The 17,002-nt window shown below is 39.7% G+C and overlaps 1 protein-coding gene across 2 annotated transcripts in view; it reads right to left on the bottom strand.

Annotated features, from left to right (window-relative positions):
- Positions 1 to 3,211: 3,211 nt before the first annotated feature.
- The window catches only part of AVL9 (AVL9 cell migration associated), a 44,531-nt gene continuing 30,740 nt past the window's right edge, over positions 3,212 to 17,002 (bottom strand). Inside the window, exons 11-16 of one of the 2 annotated variants that reach the window (XM_069859831.1) lie at positions 14,019 to 14,153; positions 12,959 to 13,178; positions 11,424 to 11,541; positions 10,213 to 10,266; positions 7,795 to 7,883; positions 3,212 to 6,977 (exon numbers count right to left, since the gene is read on the bottom strand). In XM_069859831.1, the coding sequence (XP_069715932.1) occupies positions 6,883 to 6,977; positions 7,795 to 7,883; positions 10,213 to 10,266; positions 11,424 to 11,541; positions 12,959 to 13,178; positions 14,019 to 14,153 (711 nt within the window). In that variant the 3' untranslated portion in view covers positions 3,212 to 6,882. The remainder of the gene's footprint in view (positions 6,978 to 7,794; positions 7,884 to 10,212; positions 10,267 to 11,423; positions 11,542 to 12,958; positions 13,179 to 14,018; positions 14,154 to 17,002) is intronic. The other variant, XM_069859832.1, reaches the window with a different exon arrangement.

Raw genomic sequence — 17,002 nt, 5'->3', positions numbered from 1 at the left:
CATTTCTTCCACTTCTTAGTGCTTCTCTGTTAAGATGCACCAGCACTTGTGATGTTACAGAATAGCTAAGGAACACCCACGGACAAACCTGCAGACCATTAAACTTATTAGCAGGGTAGTGGTTTTCCTCCTCTGTTTTCCATTTACAGCTACCTTCAAATTGTTTTCTCTTTTTGGATTTGAATTCATACATGAAAGGAGCTTTAATTTAAGCAGAGTCTGAAGCAGGCTCACCCTTAAAACCCGTTTTCTTTCCACTGCGTGCTCAACATCAGTAGTTCCGCTCCAGAATTATGTAAAATATCTCCCTCCTACAACATTTATTATGAGTACAATTCAGCAAGGCTGAGTTCTTACTCACAGAGCTGACAGCCTGGAGGAGGAGTACGAGCAAAGTGAGTAAAACACAGGGATCACTCACACTGCAGGGAGGCAGCACAAATGGCATCTATACATCTTCACACACCTCCCAGGTTCCAGTATGGAGGAAGTTGGTAAACAGCCTGAACCAGCAGGTGAGAGCAAGGCCTGGGCTGGTACTGAGCTACAGACACTTGGACGTGGAAGAAAGGACTAATGGAGAAGGTAGGACAGCATGAACGTGGAACAGTAATAAAAGTATCTGTGTGCTTCTCTCCTGCTCTAACAACATCTTGCTCCTGTGTGGCCTGGTCTAACTTAAAATCATAGAATGGTTTGGGGTGGAAGGGACCTTAAAGATCATCCAGTTCCACACCCCTGCAAAGGGCAGGGACACCTCCCACTGGATCAAGTTGCTCAAACCCTCATCCAACCTGGCCTTGAACACCTCCAGGGATGGGGCAGCCACAGCTTCCCTGGGCAACCTGGGCCAGCGCCTCACCACCCACATGGTGAAGAATTTCCTTCTTATGCCTAGTCTGAATCTGCACCTCTCCAATTCAGAGTTATTGTCCCTCGTCCTATCCCCACAAGCCTTTGTGAACAGTCCCTCCCCAGCTTTCTTGTAGCCCCTTCAGGTACTGGAAGGTCACTATAAGGTCTCCTTGGAGTCTTCTCTGCTCCAGAGTGCACAACCCCAGCTCTCTCAGCCTGTCAAAGTAGACACCTTTGTTTCAGTACAGGAAGGGTGTAACCATGGTACACACATCCTTACTGAAGAGCTACAGTGTGACCGTGCACCTGAAGCATGACTTGACTTTACCTCTTAAAAAGGAAAAAAAAAGCAAAAAAAATCCTATTCTCAATCAGTTGATTTTCGAATAGTATTACAAGAGGCCAACATATAATTAGGGAGTTTTCACAGAATCACAGAATGGTTTGGATTGGAAGGCACCTTAAAGCCTGTTCAGTTTTAAGCCGCCTGCAACCAGACCAGGCTGCCCAAGGCCCCATCCAGCCTGGCCTTGAACACCCCTGGGGATGGGGCAGCCACAGCTTCCCTGGGCAACCTGTGCCAGCGCCTCACCACTCTCATCATGCAGAAGTTCCTCTTTACGTCTAATCTTAGTCTTCCCCCTTCCAATTTAAAGCCATTCCTGCTCATCCTATCACTTCATGCCCTTGTAAAAAGTCCCTCCCTAGCTTTCTTGTAGGCCCCCTTCAGGTACTTCAGCTGCAAGATCTCCTTCAAGCCTTCTCTTCTCCAGGCTGAACAAGCCCAACTCTCTCAGAATGTCCTTGCATGGGAAGTGCTCCAGCCCTCTGATCATCTCTGCAACCCTCCTCCAGACTTGCTCCAACAGCTCCATATCCTTCTTATGTCAGGGATTTCAAAACTGGACACAGCACTCCAGATGACGTCTCACAAGAGAGGAATAAAGGGGCAGAATCACTTCCCTTGACCTGCTGGCCACGCTTCTTTTGATGCAGCCCAGGCCAAAGTTTGGCCTTCTGGGCTGCGAGCACACGCTGCCGGCTCAAGTCAAGCTTCTCATCAATCAGCACTCATTTTGAACCTATACAGCAGGACTTGACAAGACATCTTGACTTCCAACTTCCATCACAACTGAGATTAAGCCACCCGTGTACAGATGTTATGCAGACAAGAGATGTCAGTTTATGGAGAACAAAGGAATCTGAGCGACATCCAAATTTTGTTTATTTATCCAAACTCTACTTCTACCATTTGATCAAGTGGGGTCGTGATGAGAAACAGCACAGAACTAATGGTCTTTGCCTGCTTTTTTAATCAGTCTCTAATACTACAGGGGAGTAAAGACTCAAAACACTATGAACCAGTTGGTCATATTTTAATCATAGTACAATACTGTAGTGTTTCTTCCTTTAATGAGTACTCTCCCATGTTGCCCTTTTTAATGAAAACTAAGTACCTGCAAGAAAGTAATATTGCACTGCATAACAAACATGAAGGAAATTAATCTGTCAGTGGGTTTTCACAGCTACTTGCACACGGTCAGAAAAATATTAACAGATTTGAGAGTTACAACTGTTTTCTAGACATGAAGCTTCATCCAATTCACATCAGAATGTTACTCAAGGCAGCTGTTTCCTCCTTCCTACTGGGAAACTGCAATTTACCAAAATCATTCACATGATTACAGGAGAAGTTTTAACATTTTAGAACAGCTCACTGTGGCAGAGACCTGGATGTTCAGCAATCATAGAATCATAGACTGGTTTGGGTTGGAAAGGACCTTAAAGATTACCTAGTTCCAATCCCCCTGCCATGGGCAGGGACACTTCCCACTACATCAGCTTGCCCAAGGGCCCGTCCAACCTGGCCTTGAACACCGCCAGGGATGGGGTGTCCCCAGCTTCCCTGGGCAACCTGTGCCTGTGCCTTACCACCCGCATCGTCAAGAAATTTTTCATGTCTACTCTAAATCTGCCCCTCCATTTGCTCAGCATCCTGATTTTGACTAGATGGCACATCCCCTATGAGCTGTGTACTATTTTGAAGCTAAATCTAGTTCAAAATTTTACAGTTGTACCTCAAGTTCTTACTGATGTCAGAGAGGTCTGTGACCCCACTGAAGACTTCAATCAATTTGCAGTTTGCAGGACACAAACAGGGTAGAAAACATCACACTAGAGGATCACCTTGTCCTAAATCTGCAGAACTCCACACCCACAATCAGTTTAAATGGAAGATAAATTTCAAAAAGACTGCCAGTTTATTACAAGCAGCCACCAGCAGCAAAACCAGATGCCTCCAAGTATCTTCTAGTGGGATTAATTTCCTAAAATAATATACCTTTTTGAGCAGACAGAGCTTTAAACAGGCTGGATATATTTATTTTTTTTCAAGCAGCACAAGAAAAAAAATCAAATACATTACTTGTATGTTCAATTATCAAGCAACAGTTACTATGTTTAAAAACTGCATTCACTCCTTCACTTTCACAATTAAAGACCACCACGTTAATTTCTCTGCTTAGTAATAATCTCTATGGAAATCAAAAGCTTGTTTAGGCAAAATACCTAATTTAATTACAAAGGTGCTTAAAAGCGACGTACAAGGTCAAACAAGCGCAGTGTGTCTGAACACTGATCTAAAAATTATAATTTCATTGTGATATTTGAGGAAACCGATGTCAGGTGTGCATAGGAATTTAGGTTAAGACAACAAAATGCTTGATGAAAAATGCCGAACATTTGAATCAAATTAAATGTTGTCAACAACACTTACATCTTGTGGGGTTTGGGGGACTTATATCTCCTATCTATGGTCAACAGGGAGTTCCTCAAAGGCTGACACATACAAAAAGCAGATGTTGATGTCAGAAAGTTTAGAGGAGCGCTGCTGTATGACCTGTAAGTCAGTTCATGCTGCCTTTGTGATGCACACGACAAGAGAGCTGCAAAAACACCTTCATAGTTGACTCATTCAAGGCACTGTCAGCAATTCACTTACGACTCTGTTTCTCGCAGTGCGGAAATGGATGTCAGCTGCCTAAGTCTTTCTGAATAAATAATAACGCTTGCACTGGAAATTTTAGAACAGAGAGGAAGAAAATAACTTGCATTTGCATGGAATTTAACTAAAGTGGTTACAACCATTAAATTCAGAAGAGGACTACGTGAGCTTAGATGAATCTCAGTAGCTGCATGCATCCTACAGGCCAAAAGTAAGTTTAAGCAAATGTCAGAGAGCAAACATACATTAATGAAGACCACATAGTATGTGGATCACTTCATCTTCACCTGCTGCACGAGTCTTAATCACTGTAGGAGTTGAAATCACAATCCAACTTGATAGCAGGATGCCTGTTCTTAAGAAGATTGAAAATGAATACAAGTTTCTTATTTTATTGTTTGCAAAGAAAGGGAAATACTCTTGATCATGTATGTTTGGCTCCACAACAGAAACAGCTGGGACAGTGGTAAAAAGACTGCAGTGAAAGATCTGTCTGGTTGTCTTGTCCATAAGAGAAATACTGCGAAGTAGAATAAGAAAGTGTCTGCAATAAGCAGCAAGCAGCTGTGCATCAGCTTAGCACCGCAGAGGACCTCGTTGTGCCTCTCCTCAGACTGATTTACCAAAAGAAACCCCCCAGGTGTCAGCTTTCCAATATCCCTGGCCCAGTGAGAAAGTCTGTAGGTTGAGAGCAACACAGAGTGCTAACAGATCGGGTACAAAGTTTGAGGCATAAGAAGATTCTACAGAAGAAACTCTGGTGAGGAGGTGAAAAGGGATCCTTGAAGGTCCTGTTTCCATACCCTGTACATGTAAATATCAACCATTTCCCTAGCTCCCAGAACTCACCATAGTGAGCTCCTAAGCCTAATTTCACCCAGTGTGCTTCAAGTTGTTTATAGGTGCTTCACACACATTTATTCAGTCTTCACTACAACATGAAAGCCTGACTACTGAAATGCCAGACAGCAGATAATACGTTAGCCATTTCACAAAAGCAACTGATTATCTTTTATTGTTTTCTTATCTGCATGCTGAATCAGAAAGACTTATCATGAATATATGTAGCCTGAGTCTTATTTCACCAGAGCTCTTCCTGCATGTCAAGTAATAATCAAGTCTTTGAAAACAGATAAATGTCTATTATGAAGTTGTGGAATAAAACAGAAAAGAGCATCAGAAGTTTTAGGAGATACACAAATACACAGAGACCAGGAACAATAGTTGCAGTTCTATAGATACATTTTACTTGCACATCAGATTAGTAGAGCTTTAGGAGCCTTTTTTTGCCGTTCTGAAATGAAAACTACTCAATCTCACTGTATATTCTCAGGTTTTCCATGGCCAACCTATGTAGTTTGTCCTGGAAAAATATTAATGAAGATTTTAAACAGAATCTGGTGTTTTCAAGTTGCTATTTGAAGCAATAAAACTGAAATCTAAGTTGTCGGACAGAGACTATGTAATAAAAGTGTGGCTTTTCTATCAGCTTTTCAAATGCACCTAAAGAAATTAGAAGCTACTTTCTTAAAACAAATTACACTTGACTCTTCCTGTTCAGCTCTTGTACAGCTCCTGTATTTTATTTGAGGAACTGAAGAATTAACCATGAACTTGAAATCTTGGCCCCAGAAAAGAACGCTGCAAAACGCTGACAGATACCAATGAGGCAATAATCCAAGAAGCTTTTACTACAGGAAGTTGGAAGATTTGATCATGTAATGCAGAAAAGGTTCATGTCAGAAGGCAAATAGAGGCACACACATCACCAGAAATAGAAAATAATCTCTCTCAGAAGCAGAAAATGTATGCAGTGGAATACACTTGCATACAGAGGGCCCCGCATACAGGTTACACATAAAACACAGCATTATGCCACATCTTTTCAAGTAAACTATTACATTTCTTTGCACAAGGACACGAACTGAGCAGTTCCAGTTACTCTCTCAATTCTGGTGTTCCTTTCCTTGTGAAAAAAGTAGATATCCAAACAGAACATTCCCTGAGTCGACACAAAAAAAATCCACATAGTTGATTTTCATTTGGAAAAGTCTTCATAACTTTACTGGCAAAAAAACCCAACAGCCCTCAAGACCCTCAACGAATTTGCCACTGTGCTATCTTTAAGCATTTTTAGTACTTTTAATCCATATGTATGTAGCTACATTGATGGTGCAACTACACCGTAATAGAGCCAGACCTCACAAAACTGCCTATGATCCAATTCCAGTTTGGGAGAATCGTTTTGTAATACTTTTGCTGAAGAGATCTCTCTAGCTGGAGTCCCATCCACCTCCCAGGGTACACAGCCAAAACGTATGCAAAGTTATGAAGGCCTTCTGCATAACATTGAGAAAAATACTGATTTTGCAGCCATCACACAGATTTGGGCCAAAAAAAGAGCTAAAGGAAGGTTAATGCAAAGAACCATACATGAGGAGAAAAGAAAAAACAAAAACTAAGTTAGCCTTACTCTCCTCCCTGCAAATTTTAGTTTGCAGGTGAAAATGAGAAAGTTCCACTTGGCTTGGAACCCTTCAAGGGTTTCTACCATATACTTTTTGCAGAGATGCTCTCAAATCCAACCTGAAAAAGCATTTATACTCTGCTGATTTCTAACAATAACTCACAAACATTTGGCTATTTGGATTGAAAAATATAACTAGTTTACATAAATATCTTCAACATCCAAGCAAATGTACAAATCTAAAGTCAAACACATTTGGCTTGCAACAAGCCCTGCTTGCTAATATCTTTATAAAGGCTCAGTTTTAAAGAAAAGTAGTCATTTTAAATACAACCGATATACTGCAAATGCCATCCCCATCGTATGGAGACACTCACCATTCTTCTACACTGCTAGTGAAATTGAATTATAACATTCCACGTCTGCTTGCAAGCAACATGTGCCTTGGTTTGGTCCTGGGTAGCTAATGTCCACCCCTACATTTTGGAGCGGTCTTTAATAGCTCAGAGAAAGCATTGCACCTGAAAGATTCAGCAGCATCGCGCAAAGCCACCATTTAGTCCCCGAGGCTTTGAGTTGACTGTGTAAAAGTGGAAAACCATGAAGACACGGCTGATTTTGCGCTCGTGAAGGCTCCTCCAACTGATTGTCCTGCATTAGAAAACAAAAGAAAGAAGGTCCATAGTGTGGTGTTGCCACTACTAAGCTACTACAAAGAAATACAGAAAAAAAAAAATCAGTTGTTGATCTTTGGATTTAAAAATCCAAGTCCAGAGTCTGCATCAGAAAATATTCAAAGAACTTGAACAGAGTAGCTCAGCAGAAATGGCCAGTGCTGTCCTTCACTCTAGAACAATTCCAACACTCGGGGCTGAAAGGTGCTCCTTGCCAGAGTGTGCAGCACAGCAGAGAGGGTAGAAAGACATCAACGGAATAAAAAAGAGGAAGCTAAACAATTTTTGGCAACACAACTGCAAAACAAATATCAGATTCTTCAAAGGGTGAACTCACAGTATGTCGCACCACAAAGATGACAATGGGATGTTGCCCCTTTTCTAGTGCAGAAAACCACAGCCTACTGCAAAGCCTGCAGGAACTGACACAAGGTCTTCCTCCGATTTCAACCAGTTCTGCACAGTTTCAGTCCAAGTGATATGCAAATGAGAATAACTCAATGCAGAAGGTGGTGGGATGTGGTCTTGAGCATTTCCAGGTCACATGAAGGCTTTTCCCTTAACATCTGTCTTCCCATGTTCATCTCCAGTCCACACTGGGAAAGGAATGTGCACTAACTTTTTTAGCCTAGCTGCTTCTCTTTCCACTATTATGCAATAAACACGATGTTGCTTATTTTGTCTGTGTGTTATGAAGTACACTTGGATTAAAATGAAATATAACCCAAGATATAAGATGCTGCTTCAAAAAGGGTACAGCTTAGATGCAAGCTGGTTTTAAATAAGTTTCTTACCTACAGCTTTTCCCGTTTGTACAACATTTCGGCTAGTAGAAACCATCACATTTCCAATCTTCTTTCCACGTTCGCTGTTCTGCACAGAGCTAAACAAGAGAGATACTGAAGGCTGTTAGCTGACTGACTTCTTATTACTTGAAGGTGTAAGTAAAACACATAGTTGAAATATAGACCAATACACACATAGATTTATATAGCATATATACAAATGCTATGTATGGGAGTGGGGGCTGTGTCAATGTGTGTGCGTATCTATCTATCTATCTAAAAATAAAAACAAGCCCATAATTCCTGCATGCATTTTATCCACACAGATCAGTTAGGCAAGCTTCTGAGAGAAAGAAAATATACTGTCAGCAAGACAGGAATCAAAATGCTCAATAGCTCATTCTTAACAACACACACTATATCTTTCGTAAGCGTTTACCAAAATGCATTTGCATTCTAAATTACAAAGTCAGATTTGCGGCACTTCTGAGAAGTTTTAGCCCCAATGCATAAGCTTTAAATAAAACAGTAAGTGTTACTGATCAGTCATTATTCTTTTTTCCTAAATAGTGTTTACTTTGTGTCTTGCTCCAAGACTGGATTGTTGATCAAGTACAATTTACACTCATGCTTTTGTTAGAGAAATGCAAAGACACAATAGACACTACCATCATCTGGAAAAGAAAGTACAAAAGCAATCAGTTCTACTGCGCTACCGTGATTGCCTGAAAACAACCTCTTGAAAATAACCTCATTTAGTTTAAAATTGTAACATTCAAGTTCACATTTCAGGCTTTGCAAACCCTTTTATGTAAAGCTTAACAACACAGCATGCAACATTCTCTTCCACTTTCAAAATCTTCAGTGTTGGTGCAGAATGCAGAAAGACTAAAGCACACCAAGAACAAGTTTAGGCTCAGTTTGCAAAAGCAAGTCATGTTGATGAGTATCTGACAGCAAAGTCACATCCAGAGAATAAAGGCACTGTTGTAAAAATATTTATTCTTAGAGACACACTAAGAACTACTGGCCCTTCTACATGGATTTCAGGCTACTCAGAAGAGTTAGTAGCTCCCCTTTCAAACAGAAAAATAGGGCAAATAAAAGAATAGACACCTCCACATCTTTTAAATCAAGTCTTTCTACAAAGACCATCCATTAATAATAAAACCTGCTATCAGCATGCACCTTATTGAAGGCAATTACCTTGAGATAAATCTTGATTGATTTGCATTCTCAATCCCCATCACGGGCATTTAATCTGCCACCGGTCAGCAAAAGCAACAAAAAGATTCAGCGGGCTGAAGTCTGAACCTTTTTATTCCTCAAGCTGCTGTTCTATATGTTAGCCTGTGCTTGTTTTAGGCCTACTCACAGAGTACTGAAAATAATGGTCTGCTGTCAAGGCAGATGCACGAACAGCAGCCTGTATGTATTGCAGATTTACTGGCATCTCAAAGGACCAGTCCCTGATGTTTTATGGTCAACATAGGTAAGTGAGAAAATCTGTTTTGCTTGGTGACTAGACCTTATAGCAGCCTCCCAGTACTTACAGGAGCCTACAGGAAAGCTGAGGAGGGGCTCTTTATCAGGGAGTGCAGGGATAGGACAAAGGGGATTGGTTTTAAGCTGAAAGAGGGGAGATTTAGATTAGATATCAGGAAGACACTTTTTAATGTGAGGGTGGTGAGGCCCTGGAACAGATTGCCCAGAGAAGTCGTGGATGCCCATCCCTGGAGGAGTTCAAGGTCAGGCTGGATTTGGCTTTGAGCCCCCTGATACAGCAGGAGGTGTCCCTGCCCATGGCAGGGGGGTTGGAACCGGATGATCTTTGAAGTTCCTTCCAACGCAAACTGTTCTATCATCTGCAACCCTGAGACTCTATTCTGCTTCAGTTAGAGCTGAAGAGTTATAGGAAATAACAAGCACCACTGAGTTCTAGATTTGAATAATATAGGTAAGAGCTGAGAACAACTTAAAGAAACTGAAACACATCTCAGTACATATACAGTGAACTTCCAGAGTTTTAGAACAACACTGTATTAAAAACCAGCTAATTAAAAAAAAAAGCTGTTGTTTTCTCCTAACAATGAGACCTAAAGTCAACATACAGGAGAACAAGGACAAAAGTTTTAACAGCTTTAGCTTACAATTAAAAAATAAGTACACAAAAGTATTATAACTGCAATACAAAAAATATGAAATCCAGCACAAAATAGTGCATTAGCACTGTTTTTTTTTCCTATTTCAGGCAAATGTTCCATCTTTAGATGTGCTCATGTTTTGCAAGAGAACATTGAGTATAGTTTCATGTGCAAGACCAATTTAAATCATTATTTTGTTTAGTTTGTCATAACAACAGTTATGTGGTTATTAATACTCGACCACACTCGAAAAAAAACACAAATCAAAGTACTATATACTTACTGTGACAATCTTAACTTAACATCTGATACAGAGTACTGTCCCTGGAACGGGTGGCTATAAGGAAAAACCCAAGAAAACATTAAACATTTATTTTTTTCACGATGAAGCCATACCATGCAATTATGGGTTGTATTCCTCTCTGTGGCTTATAAAATAAAAAATCATCTGTTGTAGACATACTACTCCACCACTGCACAGAGGGTCAGATGCCAGTGACTATTTAACCTTAGATTTCTTATGGTCTACCTATAAAGTGCCTTCTATTTACAGACCAGATATTTTCACATTTAAGCAACACAGAGCAAAGAAAAACGATCCCTTAAGTAGATCAAGAGAGCTTTGTAGGTCTAAAGAAAAAAAGACTTCTTCAGACTACCGTATCTGACAAAGCAGAAGCAAGCAAAACTCCCTGCAGTACAGTAATAACCCACGCTAATGAAAACACATGAAATCATAGAATCATTTGGTTGGAAATTACCTTTAAGATCATTGCATCAAATTGTATCTGTCCACTACTAAACCACCTCGTCTGCCTGTCTTTTAAATACCTCCAGGGACAGTGACTCAACCACCTCCCTTGGCAGCCTGTTCCAGTGCTCAATAGGAAGAAATTTTTCCTGAACTCCCCTGCAGTTCCCTTTCATCCTATCACTTGTTATTTGGGAGTAGAGACCAACACTCACCTTGCTACAACCTCCTTGCAGGGAGCTGTAGCACAGCCAACAGTGTTACCAAGCCTAGCATCATCTAATCATGCAGTGAAAATACATATAAACCCATCCAAACTATAGAAGATTCAATGTAAAACAGCCAGCTCCCCTCCACCCCCATCAATGCCAACCCTGGACACAGCTATTCCCTAGACACCTGGAAGCAATTAATAAAAAACAGAACCATCTGAGGACAATTCCTGAGGAATGACAAACTTTCCATAGCTGGACACAGCCAACAATCAGCTTGAACAAGTTTCACTTCTCCTGACTCTATTTTTCTTCACAAAACATAGTCTAGAATTAGAGTAAAAGGTAATGAAGAACAAAAATATTCAGTTTCTGTACTTACAGAACAGCCCCCAAAGTTTCACCCTCAGGGCTTTACAGCAGGAACAAGAGGAATGCTGTAACCCTACAGAACAACATGCCTGACTACACATACCAGGAGCTTTCTATGCTTGACGTTTTCAAAAAAATAAAATAAAAATGGTTCCTTACCTTGAATTTACCTCTGCAAGAGCTGGATGCTTGTTGCTATTCCATACTCTGTAGTTGTGGGTATTTTTCCAGGCTGCTACAAATGCCGTTCCATAGTCTGACAAAATCTTTTCGTTGTCTGGTAAATGGAAATAAATATGAGAATTTGCAGCAATTCATTAGAGGTGAAATACAAGGCAAATTACTGTTTTTCTTGTAAAAAGAAATTAAAATTTTCCTGGCTCTTCCCAAATCAAAGACAATTAAAACTCAAGCACTGACTAACTCTAGCTGGGCATTTTATAAAGAAAGTAATAAAACATGTTTTAAGTGTCCCAAATATACAAAGCCAGAAAGAAAACAAAAGAAAATAAAAGAATATAGCTTAAACCACACCTTTTCTTATTTTTAATTAATTTATAAAAGCTTTAAGTAAAGAGCTGGGAAAAAATATCATCCGAACACAGGCTTTGACTTAGTCTCTAGGCAAAGAATGAAAGGGGAGAACGATCACATAGCAACCGGGAACAAACACATAATTTGCATTGCTCTTGGTCAGATACATTGGGCTTTTCTGTACTATGTTATTACTCACTTACATTTAGCAAGCCCCAAGTCCACCACAAAAGTGCAGTATGAACTGCTATGGAATAAACTTACAACAACATCATCCTCTTTAAAACATGGAAGAGTATAGGAAATAATTTTGGAGCCAGCCAGTGAAGTAGTTTGAGTTTCCAGAAAACCCTGACATTTTGTATCAGCCAGGTAATCATCTCGAAATATTAACGTTGTTAGATAAAGAACTTGGCATCTTCCAGAGTTTAAAATCAAGTTCTCAATCCTATATTTTCTCACAAATACCACAGAACAAGATGGGAATTAGTCAATTGATGTGAACAGAGAAAATCATGACAAGAATGAAGTCAACAGGGTCAGTGCTGGGCAAACAAAACATTTTCCACCGATAAACCACTAATTCTTTTAGTTACATTCAGGCATAAAAGGCTGGAACACAAAAAATTCCCTCCAAGTTATGACAAAAATTGTTCATGTCCAGAAAACACAAGATTATAAAGCCTCTAGATGACACTTTTCACTTATGTGAATCCCTATTTAAAGATGATGACAGGGAAAAAGAGATGGAAATAGCCTAGTAAAACTTCCTGAAGGCAGCCACTTAACTTTGTGTCTCCTTGAATCCAATTAGCTCCCCCAAATTAACTTCAGGTTGCAATACAATTTGTATGACATCCAAGCTTGTAAAAGTCTCATCATTTATTGAGTTTCAGGTACTTCTACTTAAGTGAAAAGCTTAATTAAATCAAAGAGGAGACAGTCAAAGAAGAAAGTGTCCGTAAGGCTGTGAAGTGAGAATTAGTAGTAAGTTTATCATCAAGGAATAACAAGGACAGCCATGAACAACTGAAAAAGCAGCCCAAAATGACATGTTAGGCAGAGGGAGATCCAGTAATATGCCACAAGTTTAGTGCTACAGAGCAAACACTTACTACACTCATCATCATCTCAGGCCCTAGACAAGATATCTGTTCTACCTGGTTGCAGCACAGCAGCAAGCAATGCATGAAGGTAAGCACTGAACTGAGCTCTGATCCACTCATCTCCTCCTTCCCATCCAGTGCCATCAAGGAAAACGTCATCTCTGTTCTCAGTTACGTGCTTCACCAAGTAATCTGCAAATCTTAAGTCAGCTGTAGTTGGGTTCAGGATCTTACGGAGTTCTGGATCATGAATCTGTACGTGAGCATCTTCTATCTGTTTGAAATAATTCCAAGGGTAAACAGTTATCTAAATGAAACTGCTTACATATGCTACCAGGTATTGCTACCTAAATCTAAACCCACAGTCCTCCAAAATATCAAGAACAAAGAAATGGCCAAAGATAATGAATGAATAATCAAATAATGAATTCACTGCTCTCAAAAAGTCAGATACTGCCCTGATATCGGCAGAATCTGATCACCTTCCTGGAACAGAGCAAAAGCCGCTTACTTGACAGGATTTGGCAGGCGACGTTTGGTGCTCACATGTATTTTCCTAGAGGCTCTTTGATTATCACTTCAGTTATTAAGTTGGTTACTTGTAAGTAGCTATTATAGCTTACCAAATGCTGACTATATAGTATACCTACTTGCTGGAACTGACACAGTGTTTTCTTTGATACTGTTTTTTCTTTAACCTCTTGATTAAATCAGGAGGAAGTCAACAGTGTGCTCTATTATCCAACTCTACCTGCTTCTCAGCTGGAAGCACTTATTTTTTGAAGACCTTATTACAAAGCCACACCATGAATAAAAAAAACTACGTAGAAAGTAAAACAAAACCAGCAACAAAATGAAAACTTAAAAGTGCCCCGCAAATTCAATCATTAAATACAAGAATATACAGAAAAACATGCATTAGTTTTGCACAGCTTACCCAACCCCATCCTAACAAACGATAAGAATTCAATAAGCTTCCAAGTTTCAGAATTTATTTCATAGGGAAGTAATTCAAAATTTGGGCATGAATGAGAAACTTTAAAGCTATATTTCAAATGCAGCCTCTGCTTGCCTGCCCCTCTAGTTCAAGAGCTTCCAATGCAAAGATTCATACTTCCACAATTGCATCACTCAGATGTTTCTGCTGTCGGAACAGGATATTGGTGGCTCCCGCAACAAAGCCGCGGACTGTTACATCTGACAGGAGATGATGTTGCTGCAGTGCCATGTACGGCAAACAAAGGTACCCCTAAAGCAACACAGAGATTTAGAGGATTAACATATATAAGGCAAAAACACCCCCAACCTGTTTATATTCTGAGTTTTCCCTAATAAAAAACAGCACTCTCCACACAGAAAAAAACCTTGGTTAATACAATTTCAGCCATGATCATCTACTGTTTTGTTACATTACATCTGCAAAGCAATCAGTTTCCATATGATTTTTTCAAGCAGTTGTGTTGCCTTTCAGTCTCAGAACTGAAACTGAAATAAAATGAAAAGCACAGGAATCAAATATGTTTACAAGGCAACAGAATATGCAGTACAAAACAAGACAGAGTTCTAAGGCCAGTTCAGAGGCAACAACTCAAGGGACAAAGATCCACGTGTCCACTTTCACACCGTGATGTCTTCTGGTAGTCTTGAAGCACATAATGCAGGAAAGCTACAGACCACTACTCACATTTTTAGGTGCTTTCCAGGCTTCAGACATAGTAATCAGTCTTTGATAAGCATATGCATGCCTGTTTTAAGAAAGACAGGATAGAAAGCTCTGCACATGCTTGCAAGTTAATCTAGCATCCTACATTCCAGTAAAGGAACCAACCTTAATGTTTTGACAAAAGGCTTTGAGAGAAGTCATTGAGAGATCACTGAGAAGCAGCTGCAGGTACTGTCATTTTCTTTCTAAATATAGGATCAACATAGCCCTGAAGTCTAATTTCAGCTGTTCAGCTGCATAAAGTACACAGCCATTTATTCACTAGCAGGAACCCAGAAGGGCTAATGGCATACTGGACAGAAACAAAGAGCACATGGACTTTATCACACAGTACATGGTAATTGGAAACATATGGAAGAAGGGAGCACAATTACACCCCTTTGTTATATTAGACACAGAGATGGCTTTCCAGATGACAAGCACTTTATCAGTTGAAAACAAACAGCACGTGTCAAAGGAACAACAGTGCTTTGGAAGGAATCACCAACCTAAAATGGAAAATTTTCATGGCTTAAGAAGCTGGCAACAGTCAATTACTCTGCACTCACTTAGCAAAGTCTTGAAAATCTTGGACTATGTTAAGTATTAAGTGTCAGTTCCCAAATTCATGCTTGTCTGTAAGCATGAAAACTTTTCTTCCCGTGAATGTGTTCCACTCTTTTTAAAAGAGTGCCAACAAAATAAGTATTAGATATTAAAGAACTGGTATTAAAGACAATTTTTCCTATGTTTTGGTGTACTTGGATATGGTTTTATGACACCTGGAAAAACCTCCTCCCATTCAAATTCATCACCTTTATTAGTCTTTCCATGGCACGGCATAAAACAACCCTGAGATGAGAGCTCTAAAACAGATTTAAACTTCCCAGTAAGTGGTTAAACTGTAACTTCGAATCATGTTTTTCTGATAACTTAGAGCTGTAAAACGTTTTCTGTTTTAATTACATTGGATGAACTCGAAGGAAAAGGGCTTTGTGAACAGAAGGTAAACATGTAGAAACCATCAGCTTCCTTAAAATTGTTTACTTTTCCATTTTATAAGCTTAGCAGCAAACTAAGTCTGCACTCATAGGCCCCCTTATCAATTAGCTCCTTCTTGCTTTCAACCTAGTATTTTCACTAGAACTAGACTAAATACAATTTACAGGCTATTATTTTTATTAGACAGACCACAAGGACAAACACCAGACTGCAGACTTTTGTTGAAAAAGCTTTTCTAACGCTCACATGAGGCAATACAGGGCAACAACATTTGAGCTGCTCACTCGGGCCCGCACGGTGAACTGTTTCCAATTTAAGTTACTGTGAGAAGCTCAAACACAAACATCAAACACAATGTTCAGCAAGGAGAATGCAAATAAACACCTCCAAAGGAAGAAACACTACTTTGCCCCTCATCAGCTTGAGGAAATAAATCTGAATTGTCTACTTTCTGGGCAAATGTTAATCTAAATGGTTATTACATTAAAAACAACAACAAAAATAACTATAATATCACCTTTTTTGCTGACAAAATATCTTTTAAAGGCACATATTTCCCCTGTTTTTTAATGAGAAACCAGCCCTAGTAAATGCATTGCTTGTTGTCTGACAATGCCCAGCAAAGTCCTTGGAGAGACTCTGGAATACCTGGAGCTCAGTTAGGCATCAGTACAAGCTTAAAATTCAGCAGCTCAGCACCATGCACAGGGAAAGAGCCACAGACAACCAGGAAGAGTTATCATGTAAAGAAGGGTGACATGCTATATATATAAAAACACATATTTATTTGTAACCTATTTATATTTTTGTCTACATACATATATAGGTATGCATTTATATACACATTTTGTGCATATAAATACTGAAATGATATATTTTCATAAAAATTAGTAGGAAAACACTGGCTTAGGTGTCAGCTAAGATATACCTTTCAGAATCTTAGTTTAGGTTAAGATATCTAAACACTTCTTAAGCTCTCTGATCTTGCCCTACATAGGTTAGAGCAACAAGTTTTCAGAGGAAAAGAAAACAGTAGTTACTGATAGACACTGTTTATTAACCACAGTGGGGTTGCAGGTTACCATCATGTAGGATTGAAGAGTATGTAAGTATACATATGGAATAAAAGTGGAATGCACGAGCATACCCATCTCAGACGTGCACTCATGCCTTCCACCTGCCTAGGAATGCAGTCACTTGCCATGGAGTTTACTTAGATGCACTCTACTGCCCATTTGGAGTTGGGTAACCAGAATTACTAGCCACTTCTGAAAAACAGAAGTCTTTATGAATCACAGAATCATAGAATAACCAGGCTGGAAGAGACCCACCGGATCATCAAGTCCAACTGTTCCTATCAAACACTAAACCATGCCCCTTAGCACCTCGTCCAC

This window comes from Phaenicophaeus curvirostris, chromosome 6 (assembly GCF_032191515.1).
Source record: "Phaenicophaeus curvirostris isolate KB17595 chromosome 6, BPBGC_Pcur_1.0, whole genome shotgun sequence".
NCBI lineage: Eukaryota > Metazoa > Chordata > Aves > Cuculiformes > Cuculidae > Phaenicophaeus > Phaenicophaeus curvirostris.
The sequence above is the reverse complement of the archived record's forward strand: the minus strand, read 5'-3'. Positions and strand labels throughout refer to the sequence as shown.